This window comes from Macaca nemestrina, chromosome 12, assembly GCF_043159975.1.
Source record: "Macaca nemestrina isolate mMacNem1 chromosome 12, mMacNem.hap1, whole genome shotgun sequence".
Classification (NCBI taxonomy): Eukaryota; Metazoa; Chordata; class Mammalia; order Primates; family Cercopithecidae; genus Macaca; species Macaca nemestrina.
Window position 1 is genome coordinate 7,786,420 of NC_092136.1, and position 18,652 is coordinate 7,805,071.

General features: G+C 49.4%; 2 protein-coding genes and 1 pseudogene across 6 annotated transcripts in view; 1 reads left to right on the plus strand and 2 right to left on the minus strand.

Moving 5' to 3' along the window:
• Positions 1 to 9,137, minus strand: part of LOC105469650 (RNA-binding protein 4) — a 55,783-nt gene extending 46,646 nt beyond the window's left edge. The window contains exon 1 of the mRNA XM_071074217.1: positions 8,740 to 9,137. Coding sequence (XP_070930318.1) covers positions 8,740 to 8,760 — 21 coding nt within the window. The 5' untranslated portion in view covers positions 8,761 to 9,137. The remainder of the gene's footprint in view (positions 1 to 8,739) is intronic.
• The window catches only part of LOC105469647 (RNA-binding protein 14), a 73,656-nt gene extending 63,887 nt beyond the window's left edge, over positions 1 to 9,769 (minus strand). For 2 of the 5 annotated variants that reach the window (XR_011610465.1, XR_011610464.1), the window contains exon 1: positions 9,233 to 9,769. Coding sequence is in view for 2 of the 5 variants with exons in the window: in XM_011720962.3 (XP_011719264.1) it covers positions 657 to 2,121; positions 9,233 to 9,569 (1,802 nt within the window). In the remaining 3 variants the exon portion in view is untranslated. Of the gene's footprint in view, positions 1 to 656; positions 2,122 to 3,817; positions 8,734 to 9,232 lie in introns of those variants that run through there. The other 3 variants (XM_011720962.3, XM_071074216.1, XR_011610466.1) reach the window with 3 other exon arrangements.
• A 1,744-nt stretch (positions 9,770 to 11,513) lies between these two features.
• On the plus strand, positions 11,514 to 11,595 carry LOC112424586 (U4 spliceosomal RNA; annotated as a pseudogene).
• Positions 11,596 to 18,652: the final 7,057 nt, after the last annotated feature.

Sequence of the window (18,652 nt, forward strand, 5' to 3'; positions counted from 1 at the left end):
TTTAGTCAGAAGGCTCATCACCCTATCCAGGCCAAAAAAATCAAGCCTGGTTTCAACTCAGTGGGAAACCAAAGCCTCCACTGAAGTCCTCCCCTCTGAACTGGCCAAGGTGGATTTTGGTCTACATTCCCACACCACAGCAAACTATCTCCACCCCTGGGCCCTGCAGAGAAAGACCTTGGTTGTTTATCAACAGAACGGCGGATGAAAGCAAGGTCCCCAACTTCCCAGAGTGGACGCACCTCATAAACTTGCCTTTAGCCAGTGAGTGCCAAAGGGACTACTCTTTAACCCCCATCCCTGCCAAAGCCAGGACAACCACGTAATAGGCTTAAGGATCCTTGAGACAGTGGGAAAAGATATGGGCCACAGTCCTGCAGGCAGTAGCTCCAATGACACTTGGGCTAGCCTAGACAGGTGACAGTGTGCCTGGTCTGACTAGCAGTTACCACCCCAGGCTGAGCACTATGCTCCACCTGAACCCTGGTGACCAGAGAAGTTCACTGACACTGCTCCCCTCGGCCTCTGGACATCCCACGGAAATAGAGAAGAGAAGACCAAGGGAGGGGCCGATGCCTCCAGTTTCCCTCCCATGCCAACCTCAGCCCCTTGCCCTAAGCCCCAGCTGGGGGCAGAGGCGGGGGGGCATACAGTACCTTTTCGACATGGCGACAGCCTTTTTGTAGGGATCGTCGTAGCTGGCCCGGGGTGGGGAGAGGCGGGTACGCTCATAGGGCGGCGGGGTGCTGTTGGCGTTGGCAACGGCCCCCTGGGACATGGACAGGTAGGCTGCAGACGGCTGACCTGCCCCATCGTAGGCATTGCCTGGCTGGCCGCGGTAGGAGGCAGCAGCCTGGGGATGCTGCTGGGCAGCATAGGAAGCAGCCAATGAGGCTGACGACTGAGTGCGGTAAGGAGCTGCCAGGGTGGCAGAAGGTTGGGCCCCGTAGGCTGCTGCGGCACCATAGGAGCCAGTGGCCGCAGCAGCCGACTGAGCCCCATAGGAGCCTGAGAGGCCCATTGATGCTTGGGCCCCGTAACTATTCAGCTGGGTCTGGACAACTGGCTGGGCCCCATAAGAGCCAGCCATTGGGGTAGTGGCTTGTGCGGCGTAGGCTGCTGGCTGGCTGGCATAGGCAGCAGCTGTGGCTGGCTGCGCCACATAGGCAGCAGGTTGGGAAGAGTAGGAAGCAGCCTGCTGTGCAGCATATGGGGCAGACTGGGCACTGTAAGAGGCCGAGGGCTGGGCATTGTAAGAAGCTGCCTGGGCTCCATAAGCTAGTGAGGAGGCTGCAGACTGGGCCCCATAGGAGGCTGCCTGAGCCCCGTAGGAGCCTAAGGAGGAAGCTGCTCCCTGGGTGTTGTAGGAAGAAGCAGCTGCACGAACCCCATAGGAAGAGGCAGCCTGGGCGCCGTAAGAGGATGGCTGGTTACCATAGGAGGCAAGGGAGGAACCCTGAGCCCCATAGGAGTTGAGCGAAGAAGCCGCAGCTGCCTGACCCCCATAGGAGGAAAGGGCCGAGGCCGAGGGCTGGGCTCCACCATAGGGGCCAAGTGAAGAAGCTGCAGCAGACTGGGAGCTAGGACTAGCCAGCTGGCCCCTGTATGGGGCCCCAAGGGAGACAGAGGGCTGAGCGCGGTAAGAGGCTGCCTGGGCTGTCATGGGCTGAGTCCGATAGCCAACACCCAAAGAGGCAGAAGGCTGGGCCCTGTAGGCAGCTCCCAGTGACACTGACGGCTGGGCCCGGTAGGTAGCTGGCTGGGCCGTCAGAGGAGCCACATAAGAGGCTCGGGGAGGTGAACGGCGCAGAGGGCTGCGGTCGCGACCAAAGAAGGGTGGTGTGGGCTGACGGGCTTGCCCATCAAAGCCACCAGTGCTGTTGCCAAAAGCCTGCTGGTAGTCGAAGGTGGCAGAGAAGCCACCAGTTCCAGGGAAGGCCGTATCCCCAGCCCCTGGTTTCTTGGTCTTGTCCCCAGACTGGACAGCCAGGCCAGGCCCCTTCTTCTGACCCTTGGTGGAGAGTTCCACGTTGATGCGCTTGCCCTTCACTTCTTTGCCGTTGAGCTGCGCGATTGCGGCTTTGGCATCTGCTTCCTTCTCCATGTGAACAAACGCGTAGTCTGATAAAGCAGCAGACAGAGGGTTAGCAATTAGGGGGGCAGGGCATGCTACCTGATGGGTCCCAAACTGGACACACAACAGCACCCAGCTGTTGCCAGCTACCTCCAGGGCCTCCAAACCCTCCTCTCCAGGAGTGTGTCATAAAATGTAGGTCCCATATAACAAAGCTTCTGACTGTCCCAAACAGTCATCTTTGCCTACAGCCTTCTTCCCATTCTCCCCTTTACAAACCCTGCCACCTCACCCAACTTCCTGGTGAGAGGAGGAGCAGAGATGAACTGCAACACAGGATAAAAATCTTCACATCTCCTGTAAGTACAAACCAGCAGAACAAAATGCAGAAAGGGTTCCTAGATCACTCAATTCTTCAATGTTCTCAACCCAAGCTCACCAAACAGCTTTGAAGCCTAGCTCACTGTTGAAGCCTAACTCTCAAACACTGGAAACGACCACTCACGTTTTGGTATGACCCATCTCTCAGCCCATGTCCAATTAAGGCAAGAGAGTTAGACTGCAACAAGCAAGCAGTTCACAACATTGTTCCAATATGATCTCTCTGCTTTTTCACAGTACTTCCCAAGTTTTCAAGGCACTCTCAGGTACGGGAGAACCTCATTTGGGCCTCACAATCCTGTGAGGTAGGCAGGGCAAAGAATCGTTATCTCCATTTAACAGATGGACACACATACATGCTCAGAGTTTTTACATGGCTTGCCCCACTCAAAGTGTGTTAGAGTCAGGACCAGAATCACAGCTCTTCCAATGCCCCTTTGCTACACAATCTATCCCTGAAAGGTCAAGGTATAAGGCAGGACCGTGTCAAATGACTAAAACTTAAAGCTTAGAAGCAGAGAACATTGACCCTGTGTAAGCCAACGAGGTATGGGAATAGAAACTAAGCCTAGTGGCTGAGTTCATGCCCAATCCCCCTGTCCCAGACCACATTACATCCTCCACTGTTTCCTCTTTAAGGGACAGAGGTATATCTTATACCTTGGGCTTCTGTTCACAGAGCAGACTGCTTACAGGAAATATCTGGTTTCTCACCTATAAGGCATGAAGCTGCAATTACTGCAGCTAACAGGCTCTGCTAAGCAGGTTAACCCTGCAGCTCTCATTATGATCTGAGTAAGCTGTGGTAGGGTAGGAGAAGACAGAATGTTGGTCTCAAAATTATATACTTATCCACCACACAGAAGGATAAAACTTCAGGTAGTGAAGGAGTGGAGAGAAATTCTCAAGTCCACACTCACAAAGCACAATAGCACAGGCAGAATCTGAATGAGAGAAGCCTGCCCCTAGGAAATAGGGTTCTGAGCTTAGCTCCATTCTCTACCTGTGGCTACTCTCAGATAGCATCCAAGTACCAGGATGCTATCTGTCACATCAGTTTAAGAAACAAAGAGCTACCTGGATGACAATACTAAGATAAGAAACATTCTTAATAATCTCCAAACAAGGGTCCTCATTTTTAGAAACTTTCGTACTGGGATGCCCATATAGCTGCTCCTACAGAACAAGACATTTCCCTGGATTTGAAGACAATGACACAAACCTCAGGATAATGGGAAAAAAATACAATCAATAAGTAGAAGTCAGAAGCGTGGCACAGCACAAAAGGGATCCTTAATTAAGAATTCAATGGTCTCAGTTCCAGATACAGGTATCACTGACTTGTTATCTTAGGAAACTTACCATTTAGGCAGGTGCGGTGGCTCATGAGATCAGGAGTTCAAGACCAGCATGACCAATGTGGTGAAACCCCGTCTCTCCTAAAAATACAAAAATCAGCCAGGTGTGGTGGTGCACACCTATAATCCCAGCTACTCGGGAGGCTGAGGCAGGAGAATCACTTGAACCTGGGAGGTGGAGGCTGCAGTGAGCCAAGATGGCACCACCGTACTCCAGCCTAGGTGACACCGCAAGACTCCATTTCAAAAAAAAAAGAAAGAAAAAGAAAAAAAAAGAAAAGAAACTGGCCAAGCACGGTGGCTCATGCGTGTAATCCCAACACTTTAGGAAGCCCAGATGGGTGGATCACCCAAGGTCAGGAGTTCAAGACCAGCCTGGCCAACATGGTGAAACCACGTCTCTACTAAAAATACAAAAATTAGCCGGGTGTGGTGGCAGTCACCTGTAATCCCAGCTACTCAGGAGGCTGAGGAAGGAGAACCACTTGAACCCAGGAGAAAGAGAAGGAGGTTGTAGTAAGCCAAGATCATGCCACCGCACTCCAGCCTGGGTGACAAGAGCAAAACTCCATCTCAAAAAAAAATAAAAAGAAACTTACCACTTATTTCCTCTGACAAATCTATCCTACCTACCTCAAAGTTAAGAGGTTCAAGAGAAAAGACAGAAGTGCCTTGTAAGACATAAACAGCTACAGAATAAGGAATTATGACTATTCAAACCTAGAAATAACCAGAGGTTTATTTCCCTATAGAATATTATCTTTCATCTCAAGCAAAACACAATGCCATGCAAACCTAGAACCTGGCAGAGATGATAAAAGAACAAAACGAGGCCAGGCCCAGTGGCTCACGCCGATAATCTCAGCACTTTGGGAGGCCGAGACAGGCGGACCATCTGAGGTCAGGAGTTCAAGACCAGCCTGACCAACACAGTGAAACCCCATCTTTACTAAAAATACAAAATTAGCCGGCTGTGGTGGCATGTGCCTGTAATCCCAGCTACTCAGCAGGCTGAGGCAGGAGAATCACTTGAACCCAGGAGGCAGCGGTTGCAGTGAGTCAAGATCACGCCACTGCACTCCAGCCTGGGCAAAAAGGGTGAAACTCCGTCTCAAAAAGAAAAAAGAATTACCACAACTCTGTCCTCAACACTCCCATGGCCAGAGCCTTATCTACTACCTGGGAAAAACTACGTGTTTCTTTCGGCCTAGCCATAAGGCACTAGAGTTGTCCTGTGATCTCTCATCTCCACTTTGGGTACAGTAAGCTAAAAAACTAAAAACTAGCACGTGGCCTAAGAGCCCTTTAAAAGCAGAGGCTGGGCCAGGAATGGTGGCTCCCTCCTGTAATCCTAATACTTTGAGAGACTGAGGTGGAAGGATGGCTTGAGCTCAGGAGGTCAAGGCTACAGTGAGCCACAATCATGCCACTGCACTCTGGCCTGAGCAACAAAACGAGACCCTATCTCTAAAAGAATGAATAAATATTTTTTAAAATTTTTACATAAAAAATAAAAATAAAAGCAGAGGCTGAGGTAATCCTTAGAAATGGCAAAACCACCTGGAGATGGCAAGCAGAAAGGCCCAAAGTGAAGAGGAAGCAGAGAGCTGCTGGAGCTCATAGGCACTTGTTCGGGGGAGGGGCCTCTAGACATTCTGAGGTAATATTAAGGAACAATTCTAATAGTCCAGATAATTCCATCCACAAATTCCTGACACTACAATGAGACAAAAACTTCCACAGGCTTACAAGAGCATTTGGACATCCCATTGTCTGTTTCCCTCCTTAGGTTTTTATTCAGACCAAGTGGTGAAAATTGAAAACTGAGGTGTCACATTCAAATGACTGCCCACATACAATTCAAATGACTGCCCAGACAAGTTGTGTAACTGATCAAAAAATTTAAAAATCCAGGCTGGGCATGGTGGCTCACACCTGTAATCCCAATACTTTGGGAGGCCGAGGCAGGCAGATCACCTAAGTTAGGAGTTTGAGACCAGCCTGGCCAACATAGTGAAACCCTGTCTGCACTAAAAATTCAAAAATTAGTCAGGTGTGGTGGCCTGTAGTCCCAGCTACTTGAAAGGCTGAGGCAGGAGAACTGCATGAACCTAGGAGGCGGAGGCTGCAGTGAGCTGAGATCTCACCACTGCACTCCAGCCTGGACAACAGAACGAGACTCTGTCTCAAAAAATAATATATAAATAATATAAAAATAAGTACAAAATTTTAAAATCCATCTGATACAATTATAACCAAAGTGTATCAGGAAGTTTCTAAGCCTGATATTGGAGGAGAAAGTGTGAACAGGTGGCCCAGCTAACTCAACCGCATCCAATAGTGATACACCCTATCACAGTAAGCAGCAAAGCACAGACCTAGCTGTATTAAAGATGCCCTGAAACCCAGGTACTCCTAAGACCATTAAAACCAGAGATCTGAAAAATTCCAGGAACCTTGTTGCCTGAAGATCTAATTCAAGGAAACTTTGAAGGAAATCACTGCATTGGGACTATCAAGTAATGTTTTACAGAGATCTCCAAATGGTCTGGCGGCATCAAAAGTCTTCCAGTACCAAAATTAAGTGAATCCAGAAAAATAAGTTCTCCTGTCTTAAGACAAAATCTTAAACTTGAGGGTCAGGCACAGTGGCTCACGCCTGTAATCCCAGCACTTTGGGAAGCCAAGGCAGGCGGATCACAAGGTCAGGAAATGGAGACCATCCTGGCTAACATGGTGAAACTCCGTCTCTACTAAAAACACAAAAAATTAGCCGGGCGTAGTGGCGGGCGCCTGTAGTCCCAGCGACTCGGGAGGCTGAGGCGGAAAGGCGTGAACCTGGGAGGCAGAGCTTGCAGTGAGCTGAGGTCTCGCCACTGCATTCCAGCCTGGGCGACAAAGCGAGACTCCATCTCAAAAAGAAAAAAGAAAAAATCTTAAACTTGAAACTACAGAGCTCTGTATAGGAAGAAGAAACAGTCACTCACAAAAATGATGAGGAGATATTTTCCTCTTTGGTCTTTCAGATCTCCCCACAAGTCTGTACGTGTTTCCGGAAGCTGTTCATCTTTGAACACCTAATAGGAGGAAGCTGTGGAGTGGTTACAATCCACTGTTGCTATTGAGATTTCTGTTCTACAAATCCTATCTAAGCTCCTAGAGTAACCAAGCAACTATGTTGTTTTTTTTTTCCTGTGAAAGAAAACAGAGCTGGTTGTCCCGTGCAACACCAAGCTTCTGTGCTTTTCAAAGCCCTGTCAGCCAACACGAGGAGACTCAATCAAATGACCACTCCTAGCACAAGAAATGAATACACTCTCTAGAGAGCCAGTCGCTTCTACTACACTCCCAACTTTCAACTCTCACCTTCCGTCATCACAAACAGATAGAAAGACATCAGTGGAGAACATGATGTTCAAGTATTTCCCGCAGTCTCTTACATCGAAGTATATCAGGAGCTCTGTTACACAACAACATAACTGCAAATAGTTGACCACCACTCCCTAAGTCAATGCATTTCTGCCAAATGTTTACAAAGGAACAAATGCACAAAACTCCCTCTAACTCTCACAAAGAGTCAGCCAGGAGTTCTAAAAATTCATGGGCAGTTATGCTCTTCACCCCCACTGTCACTTGGTGCTGGGTCCCAAGCAAATTCAGGCAAATTTTTGGCATTCTCTACCACCTGAAAGCAAGCAAGGAGCTTGAGTTCCAGGGAGACTGTCCCTTCAGATGTTTGACTCTAGACTCTCAATCTAGTAGCCACCCTACCTAACAACCACAAAAGAAACTTGGTAAGTCAATTAAACACAAAACTCTCACAAATGAGACTCATATACCCCATCCTCTTGCTGGACAAGTACCCAATCTGAGACCCTGCCCCACTCTTTTACTCTAAACAAAAGCAAAAATCCATGCACCATACAGCCTGCCTCAGAGCACCCAGCAGGAAAGCCCGATTCCGGATAGTCGTGGACGTGTATAACCTGAGTTGAGGAAAATAGAATGCAGTATTAATGCAGAACAAGGACTTGTTCCTAGTAGTGGACACTATGACCCTTTATATTTCCCCCACTTAAAGGACTAGGAATGGCCCCAAAGATGTGCCTTTCCAGGACAGCAAATGAAATATCTTGGTGGGATAAATAAGCACTTGCACCCACATTTATTTCCTATCCCTGAAACTTCTCACACAGAGTATAAGCAGGTATGAACCCACCAGGAGTAGGGCATCAGATACTCCCAGGCTGCATCCTCCGAGATGACAGGGCAAAGTTAGCTCTGATCTGTTCCCAAGTGGAGCAGAAGCTGGCCACATACACAAGGGCTGTCCTACCAAACCTTGCCAATGTAAAAGAGCTTAAGGAATAAAAACTCAGGCTATGAAAAAGTCAACTGGGTCGCTAGTCAGGCTTAAATTTCGGTGACACATTTTTCTCGAAGAAAAGGCAATAGGGATCTGCCCTGAGGATTAGACTGCTCAAGCAATGACTACTACTGATTCAATAAATCGTATTTAGCCACTGTTTAGTGAAGACCTCTCACAGACCCCTCCCCAGGACCCCCTCAGCCAGAGTATGCCCCCTTGCAAAGTCACCAAGCTTATGAAAGAATGACACTGCCCTAGGGCACTGGCTTGGCACGTAAAGACTACGCAGAAGGGGCCTTCATAAAACAAACTTTCTTGCACATGCAAAAGGCTGGGGTTTCCAGTTGACAAATGTAAAATCGAGCCCAAAGAAAAATCCCAGGTTTGAGGGAGGAGGAAAGCACAGAGCTACCACGCCTAACCTACCTAATATTGAAAGGCCAAAGTGATTCGGAAGGGGCCCCTCTCGTACCCACGTGTAGTTGTGCCCGTGAGTAGACCCATGCCAGACAAGACTAACAGACCCCAGCCCAAGAAACGTCCAAGGGCCCCGTTACCTTCCGCTTGAGCACATTCATCGGGAGGGAACAGGAGGGCGGCCTTGGGGCGTCAGCCCCCACCTTTTCCCTCTTCCCTTGCTCTGACCGACGTCTGGAGAGGAAGTGGGGAAGTGGAGAAATCTTCCCCGCTTCATGATCCGGCTTGTGCCCGTCACTTCCCAATTTCCGCTGGGTGCCAGGCCCAGGAGACCAGGAGAAGGCGCGCCCCCGGTACACTCGCAAGGCTCTCAGGCGCGTCCCCGGCCCCGTAGCTTGGCTCGCAGTGGCCGCCGCACCCACCCAGAGCCGCTTCCTCCTACTTGGTGGACGGTTCCTGGACCGCAGGGGAGGAGGGTGGCTCTACCCAACGCGCCCCCAACACCTCCGGCCTGCTCCCGCGCACTTCCCCACCCCTCCCAACCGCGCAGTGACCGACCCCCGGGTAAGGGGCGTGGCTAACAGGCAGAGTGCCCCGAGCGCGCCCCCGCCCCCGAGCGCGCCTCCGCGTTACCTTTCACCACGTCACACTCGATGACGCGTCCGCGACGCTCGAAGAGGCTGCGCAGTTCCTGGCTCGTGCATGCAGCCGACACATTGCCCACGAAAATCTTCCAAGTATTAAGAGGCCTTGGGCGCGACATCTCCACCACGAGCGCGCGCCCCGGCCGCAGCTCGTGGCCGTGCAGGGCTTCGATGGCGCGCAGCGCGCCCGCGTTCTCGCGCATGTGCACGAAGGCGAACTGTTTCATGACGGCGCAGCTCATGACCGTGCCATAGGGCGCAAAGAGGGCTGCCAGCTCCTCCGGAGTCGTATCCGCCCCGTCGACGTTGCCCACGAATATCTTCATTTTGTCGCCGCAGCCGCCTTCCCGGAGAGCCCGGACGTCTCCTCCAGCGACAGGAAAGACGTCCGAACGAGCGGCAGTCCTCCCCAGGAATGGCTGGCGACCGAGAACCCCGCCGCGCAGGCGCCCTGGCCTAGCCAATGGGGACCCGCATCCCGCGCGTCCAGCGACCAATCAGAAACGCTGAGGGAAGATGCACTCAAGCACAGCCAATCCCAGAGGGCCTAGAGCCCGCTCGTTAGCTGAGGGGGTGGGAAAGGGACGACCAACCGCCACAGCCCGTGGCGGGGGGAGGGTTGGGAGGGAGAGGGAGGGCTGAAGAGAGGAGAACGCGCGCCAGCGGCCCCGGCGGCAAAGAGGCCTAGTCTGTGAGGCGGCCTCTGGCCCGGGTGGGGCTGGGACCGGCGGGCTCCTAGGAAAAACTTTGTTCAATTGGAAGTCAAGGCTCCTCCCATTCTGGAAGCCCAGTCCAAACCCGCGCCTGGAGGTGGCCGCGTGAGTGTACAGGGGAAGGACAGGCCTGGCGGGAGAAACCAGGACAGGCGCCTTGAGTCGGCAAACGGCTCCCGGGACTGTGCTGGGCACCGCGAGGGGACCTGAGGCAGGCCCCGGAGAAGCCTTCATGCCATTAATTCATTCTGTGGAAACATTTCCTGGGGTTGCTGAGGTCCTGGCAGACGGTGAAAAATCAAAGGCCTCTGCCCTGATGGAATTCCCAATCAAGAAATAATGGAATGACGCTACTGTATGTTTGAAGGTTTTCACAATAAACAGTTTAATAAACGAGAAAATCAATTCTTGAGGAAGCAAAAGTTGAGCCTTATTAAAAAAAATTTTAGTCCGGGAGCGGTGGCTCACGCCTGTAATTCCAGCATTTTGGGAGGCCAATGTAGGCCAATCAACTGAGGTCAGGAGTTGAGGACCTGGCCAACATGGTGAAACCCCCTCTCTACTAAAAATACAAAATTAGCCAGGTGTGGTGGCGCATGCGTGTAATCCCAGCTACTTGGGAGGCGGAGGCAGGAGAATAGCTTGAACCCGGGAGGCGGAGCTTGCAGTGAGCTGAGATCAGGCCACTGCACCCCAGCCTGGGCGACACAGTGAGGCTCCGTATCAAAAATTTTTTTACGCCAGGCGCGGTGGCTCAAGCCTGTAATCCCAGCACTTTGGGAGGCCGAGACGGGCTGATCACGAGGTCGGGAGATCGAGACCATCCTGGCTAACACGGTGAAACCCCGTCTCTACTAAAAAAAAATACCAAAAACTAGCCGGGCGAGGTGGCGGGCGCCTGTAGTCCCAGCTACTCGGGAGGCTGAGGCAGGAGAATGGCGTGAACCTGGGAGGCGGAGCTTGCAGTGAGCTGAGATCTGGCCACTGCACTCCAGCCTGGGCGACAGAGCGAGACTCCATCTCAAAAAAAAAAAAATTTTTAAACAGTTTTGGGTATGTAAATAAGATTGTTGCATAGCAGACATACATCAAAAACATAGACATGTGACAAACACAGGGAAATATTTGCTTGCGTGTTCAGTTAACAAATAGCACCTACCATGTGGACACCACCAAGAATATAGCACTGAACAACAAAAAAAAATGACAGAAATCCCAACCTTCTTGGATCTTATGGTGGGGAGAGACAGGCAAGAAATAAGTAAAACATAAGTGTGTTAGATGGTGATGAGGACTTGGAGTAATCAAGGGAACTAAGCCATCCTCTGAGGGAAGATCATGCCAGCCAGAAAGTACAAGTCGAAGAGTGCTAGGGCAGAAGCAAATCTGGCTAGTTCAAGGAAGAGTCAAGAGCCAGTATGGCCCAGGCACAGTGGTTCACACCTGTAATCCCAGCACTTTGGGAGACCAAGGCAGGCGGATCACCTGAAGTCAGGAGTTCGAGACCAGCCTGACCAACATGGCAAAACCCTGTCTCTACTGAAACTACAAAACATTAGCTTTGCACAGTGGCAGTATCATAGCCAATGAGGTTTATCCGAGGTGCGATTATTGCTAATTGAAAACAAAACATAAGCCGTGTGTGATGACTGGCACCTGTCCCAGCTACTCAGGAGGCTGAGGCACTAGAATCACTTGAACCTGGGAGGTGGAGGTTGCAGTGGGCTGAGATCACACCACTGCACTCCATCCTGGGCGACAAAGCAGGACTCCATCTCAAAAAAAAGAAAAAAAAAAGCCCAATATGACCAGAGCCTGGAACAGAGAGCAGAATAGGATAGTGGGAGTTGTGTAGCACAAGGCCATTGAAATGGCATGTGCTTGGGCCAGGCGAGGTGGCTCATGCCTGTAATTCCAGCACTTTGGGAGGCCGAGGCGGGCAGATCACGAGGTCAGGAGATCGAGACCATCCTGGCTAACACGGTGAAACCCCATCTCTACTAAAAATACAAAAAAATAAATTAGCCGGGCATGGTGGCAGGTGCCTGTAGTCCCAGCTACTTAGGAGGCTGAGGCAGGAGAATGGCGTGAACCCTGGAGGCGGAACTTGCAGTGAGCCGATATTGCACCACTGCACTCCAACCTGGGTGACAGAGCAAGACTCTGTCTCAAAAGAAAAAAAAAAAGGAAAAGAAAGAAAAGGGGGCAGTACTCTGGTATCTCCCGAAATCCAAACTGCTGGTAGTATTCCCATAACAGGATATCAGCAAACTCCTAGCTACCCAGTAAGCATAGCCATTTTATTTATTTATTTATTTATTTATTTATTTTTGAGACAGAGTTTCACTCTTGTCACCCTGGCTGTACTGGCTCTAGTGCAGTGGCGCTATCTCGGCTCACTGCAGCCTCTGCCTCCTGGGTTCAAGCGATTTTCCCTGCCTGAGCCTCCCGAGTAGCTGCAACTACAGGCGTGCACACCACCAGGCCCGGCTAATTTTTGCATTTTTAGTAGGGGTTTCACCATGTTGGCCAGGCTGGTCCTGAACTCCTGACCTCATGATTCGCCTGTCTCGGCCTCCCAAAGTGCTGGGATTATAGGTGGGAGTCACCCCGCCCAGCGGGTGGGGTCTCACCTTAACACAGTGAGACCCATAGGTGCTTTTAATTTTTCTACTAGCCACATTTTAAAAGGTGAAAGGAAACAGGTAAAACTAATTTCAGGCTGGGTGTGGTGGCTCACGCCTGTAATCCCAGCACTTTGGGAGGCTAAGGCCGGGAGATGGCTTCAGCCCAGGAGGTTAGGGCCAGCCTGGACAACCTCTAAAAAAATTTAAAAATTTAGCTGGCAGCCAGGCGGGGTGGCTCACGCCTGTAATCCCAGCACTTTGAGAGGCCAAAGTGGGCGGATTGCCTGAGGTCAGAAGTTCAAGACCAGCCTGGCCAACATGGTGAAACCCCATCTCTACTAAAAATACAAAAAATTAGTGTAGTGGCGTGTGTCTGTAATCCCAGCTACTCGGGAGGCTGAGGCAGGAGAATTGCTTGAACTCAGGAGGCGGAGGTTGCAGTGAGCTGAGATAGTGGCCGCTGCACTCCAGCCCAGGTAAGAGAGTAAGACTCCGTCTCAAAAAATACATACGTGTGTGTTTGTGTGTGTGCGTGTGTGTGTGTGTGTGTGTGTGTGTGTAGATATCTGCAGGTGGTAGTGCACCTGTAGTCCTAGCTACTTGAGAGGCTGAGGGAGAAGGAATCACCTTGAGCCCAGGATTTTAAGATTATAGTGAGCTGTAATGGTGCCACTGCACTCTAACCTGGCCAAAAGAGTGAAACTCTGTTTCTAAATACATAAATTAATTAAATAGATGTAAAGAATCTTGCCAAACTTCACAGACCTGGCAAATCAGAATGCTGGGGCTTGAATAAGGATCTGACTCCTTGACCTGGAATAATGGAAAGAGCATTAAATTAGCCCTAGTTCAGTTTTATGGTCCAAGTGGGCAACCCTCTTCCCTCCTCCAGCCCTCAGTGAGTTTCTCATCTGTAAAGTGTCTAGCTTGGCTTAGCTGATCTCAAAGAAAAGTTTGCAGGTTTTTTCTTTGTTGTTGTTTGTTTGTTTGTTTGTTTGGAAACGGAGTCTCACTCTGTCGCCCAGGCCGGAGTAGTGATGAAATCATGGCTCACTGCAGCCTGGACTTTCCAGGCTGGTCTTGAATTCCTGACCTCGTGATCTGCCCAGCCTCCCAAAGTGCTGGGATTACAGGCATGAACCACCGTGCCCAGCCACCCCCAGATACTTTTTAATTTTTACTTTGTAGAGACGGGGGTCGATTTGTTGCCCTGGCTGCTCTCGAACTCCTGGCCTCAAGTGATCCTCCAGAATCAGCCTCCCAAGGTGCTAGGATTACAGGCATGACCCACCATACCCAGCTAGATTCTTTACATCTATGAGTATCACCTTTCTTACCTATAAAATAGCTGGCTTTACCACATTTTTATTTTTGTAGAGTTTTTTAATTGTAAATCTGGGGATGGGTGTAGTGGCTTATCCCTGTGATCCTAGCACTTTGGGAGACTGAGGCAGGAGGATCACTTGAGCTCAGGAGTTCAAGACCAACCTGAGAAACATAGTGAGACCCCATCTGTACGAAAAGAATTTTTAAAATTAGCCAGGTGTGGTGGTGTATGCCTGTAGTCCCAGTTACTCTGGAGGCTGAGGTGGGAGGATCACTTGAGCCCAGGAGGCTAAGGCTGCAGTGAGCTGTGATAGCACCACTGCACTCCAGCCTGAGCAACACAGTGAGACCTTGTCTCTAATAAAAATTTCTCTTGGCAAGTATGTATAAAGGATAAGGCCATTTTGAGCAATAACAAGTGTTGAACACAATGTAAGACACATAGTAAGAAGTTTGGCTGGACGCAGTGGCTCAATGCCTATAATCCCAGTACTTTGGGAGGCCAAGGCAGGAGTATCACTTGAGCCCGGGAGTTTGAGACCAACCTGGGCAACCCAGGGAGACCCTGTGTCTCAAAAAATATAAAAATTATTCCTGCGCAGTGGCTCACACCTGTAATCCCAGCACTTTGGGAGGCCAAGGTGGGTGGAACACTTGAGGTCAGGAGTTCAAGACCAGCCTGGCCAACATGGCGAAACCAATCTCTACTAAAAACACAATAAAAAAAAAAAAATTACCTGGGCATCATGGCACATACCTGTAATCCCAGCTACTCAGGAGGCTGTGTCAGGAGAATCGCTTGAACCCAGGAAGCAGAGGTTGCAGTGAGCTGAGATCACGCCACTGCACTCTAGCCTGGGCAACAGAGTGAGACTCCGTCTCAAAAATAAATAAAGAAAAAATATAAGTTAGCTGGACATGGTGGTGCATGCCTGTAGTTCCAGCTACTCGGGAAGCTGAGGCAGGACTGCTTGATCCCATGAGATGGAGGCTACAGTGAGCTATGATCACACCACTATACTCCAGCCTGAGTGACAGAGCAAGACAACATCTGAAGTAGAAATAAGTAGTGATTTTTTACCTACAAGGGTATTCTGTGGGCTATTTGGTGGAGAACTATCCTGCACATTGAAGGTTGGTAAGTATCCCTAGTCTTCCCCCAATACCAGCAGCATCCTCACCCCCACCTAGCATTGTCACAGCCAGAAGAAATGGCCCTAACAAACTTCCAGAAGTCCCCTATGGGCCGTACCATCCCCACTGAGAACCACTGATCTAAATCAAATTTTGTAAACTTAGGTAAACTTAGTTTTAGGTAAAAACAATCTCTGCAATAAAACAATATGATAAGGAAAGTCCTTACCTCTTTACAACGAATGGAGAGAAAGGCTAGAGAGAAATTCTGTCATGGAAACTAGAGTCCTGTCAAATTTACTTATGAGACCTTTTCCTAAGTTAATTGTATCAATTTACCTGTGATTTACTAGGTCACTGTAGCAAGTTTATTAATGGCCTCCAAAGATACTAGGTCCTAATCCCTGGAACTTGTGAATGTTACTTTAAGTGGCAAAGTCTCTGAAGATGTGATTGAATCAATGGCCCTTGCTAAGAAGAGATTATCCTGGATTACTCTGGTGGTGTTAAATGCAATCACATGTAATGCAATCCTTATAAGAGGGAGGCAGAAGGAGATTTGACACAAATACACAGAGGAAAAGGCAATGGGAAGACAGCAGACTGAGTGGATGGTGCTGGCCTTGAAGATTGGAGTGAGATTCAGCCACAAGCCAAGGAATGCCAGCAGCCACACAAAGCTGGAAGAGGCCAGGAAGGGATGTTTCCCTATAGTTTCTGGAGGAAGCAAGCTCTTGTCCACACCTTGATTCCGGCCCAGTGATACTAAGTTTGTACTTCTGGCCTCCAGAACTGTGAGAATAAATTTTTGTTGTTTTAAGCCACAGTTTGTGGTACTTTGTTACAGCTGCCACTGTTACAAAGGAAACTGATTACAGGAAAATATGAGTTAGTAACAACACAGATAAAGACATTTTCACAGCTGACTTTCATTATTCCATTGCATATGTGTTCTTCTGTTAGAAAGGAGGTTTCCCTTTTTGGTCTCCTTCCTTCCAGCTTTCCACCCTATCATGTGAATGTGTGACGATGGGAGGCTTGGAGCTGTGGCAATCACCCTTGCCTCCAAAAGGGGAGAGGGAACATGAAGAGAAACACACAGTTCATGACAGTATCCTGATGTCGCCACACCACTGGACCTGCTCTGAATCCTCTAATCTCCAGACTGTTGATCTGGCGACATAATTAAATGTCTTAATTGCTTTGGCCACTATTAAGACTGTGTTACTTACTGCAGAATTCATCCTAATATAGAATTCCACAGACAATATCAAGACTGAAAATAAGAAATAATGACAGTCATGTTATTTAAAAATATGGAGGTATAGGTCGGGTGTGGTGGCTTACGCCTGTAATCCCAGCACTTTGGGAGGCCAAGGTGGGTGGTTCACAAGGTCAGGAGATCGAGACCAACCTAGCTAACACAGTGAAAACCCGTCTCTACTAAAAATACAAAAAATTAGCCGGGCATGGTGGCTTGCACCTTTAGTCCCAGCTACTCGGGATGCTAACGCAGGAGAATTGTTTGAACCCAGGAGGTGGAGGTTGCAGTGAGCCAAGATCGCCCCATTGCACTCCAGCCTAGGCAACAAGAGCAAAACTCCATCTCAAAAAAAAAAAAAAAAATTTTTTTTTTTTTTAGAGATGGAGTTCTTGCTATGTTGCCCAAGTTGGTCTCGAACTCCTGGCCTCAAGTAATCTTCCCATCTTGGACTCAAATTTTCCTTTTCATTTATTGATTTGTTAATTTATTTTTGAGACAGGGTCTCACTCTGTCCCCCAGGCTGGAGTGCAGTGGCACAATCATGGCTCATTGCAACCTTGATCTCCTGGGATCAAGCAATCCTCCCATCTGGGCCTCCCAAACTGCTGGGATTAAAGACCTTTTTTTTTTTTTTAATTAGTTTTATTTTTTTAGAGACAAGGTCTTACTCTCTCAGGCAGGCTAGAGCACAGTGGCATGACCATGGCTCACTGCAGCACACTCCTAGGCACAAGCAATCCTCCTGCCTCAGCCTCCTAAGTAGCTGGGACTATAAGCCTGCGCCACCACACTTGGCTAATTTTTAAATTATTAATTTTTTTTTTTTTTTTTTTTTTTTGAGACGGAGTCTTGCTCTGTCACCCAGGCTGGGGTGCAGTGGCCGGATCTCAGCTCACTGCAAGCTCCACCTCCCGGGTTTACGCCATTCTCCTGCCTCAGCCTCCTGAGTAGCTGGGACTACAGGCGCCCGCCACCTCGCCCGGCTAGTTTTTTGTATTTTTTAGTAGAGATGGGGTTTCACCGTGTTAGCCAGGATGGTCTCGATCTCCTGACCTCGTGATCCACCCGTCTCGGCCTCCCAAAGTGCTGGGATTACAGGCTTGAGCCACCGCGCCCGGCCAATTATTATTATTATTATATGAGTCAGTCTTGCTCTCTCGCCTAGGCTAGAGTGCAGTGGCGCAATCTCCGCTCACTGCAAGCTCTGCCTCCCGGGTTCACGCCGTTCTCCTGCCTCAGCCTCCTGAGTAGCTGGGACTACAGGCACATGGCACCACACCCAGCTAATTTTTGTATTTTTAGTAGAGACGGGGTTTCACCATGTTAGCCAGGATGGCCTCGATCTCCTGACCTCGTGATCCGCCCACCTCGGCCTCCCAAAGTGCTGGAATTACAGGCGTGAGCCACTGCGCCTGGCCTTTTAAATTATTTTTTGTAGAGACAGGGTCTTGCTTTATTGGCTAGTCTGGTTTCTAACTGGCTTCAAGCAGTCCTCCTGCCCTGGCTTCCCAAAGTGCTGGGATTATAGGCGTGAGCCACTGTGCCTGACCAAAATGGAGCATCTTTGCCTGCAGTTCTTCTGCTTTGCAGATGAGGCTTCAAAATGTTTGAACAGTGTTCTGTGATTTAAAAATAAACTTTGAAAAACTACACAGCCAGAATTTCAGAAGAAAAGCTAATGAGGTTGATCTTTTTTTTTTTTTTTTTTTTTTGAGATGGAGTCTTGCTCTGTCACCCAGGCTGGAGTGCAGCGGTCTGATCTCAGCTCACTGCAACTTCTGCCTCCTGGGTTCAAGCAATTCTCCTGCCTCAACCTCAAGAGTAGCTGGGATTTCAGGCACTGTAATACCACTACCCCTAGCTAACTTTTGTATTTTTAGTAGAGATGGGGTTTCGCCATGTTGGCCAGGCTGGTCTCGAACTCCTGACCTCAAGTGATCAGCCCGCCTCGGCCTCCCAAAGTGCCGGGATTACAGATGTGAGCCACCGCACCCAGCCTGCAGTGAGTCTTGATTGCGCCACGGCACTCTAGCCTTGCCAACAGAGTTAAACTCTGTCTCAAAAAAAGGAAAAAAAAAAGAGGTTAATAGAGTGGTGTCATGGTGAACTGTTTAGGCTTAAAAAGGTTAAAACCCAGGTACCATTCCAGAATGGAGGTGAGAGGATATGTCAGGGGTTAGCTGTGGGGAGAATCCAGGATGAGTTTCTGCAATGACCTGGAAGTGGGGAAAGACAGCCTGAGTCTGGGCTTAAAAGGGTTTGGCTCCCAGCAACCACAGGGAGCTAGAAAACAGCCAGCAGAGGTTTGGCAAGAAAGAGCAGAGTCCAAGGCTTGGGGCTAGAGG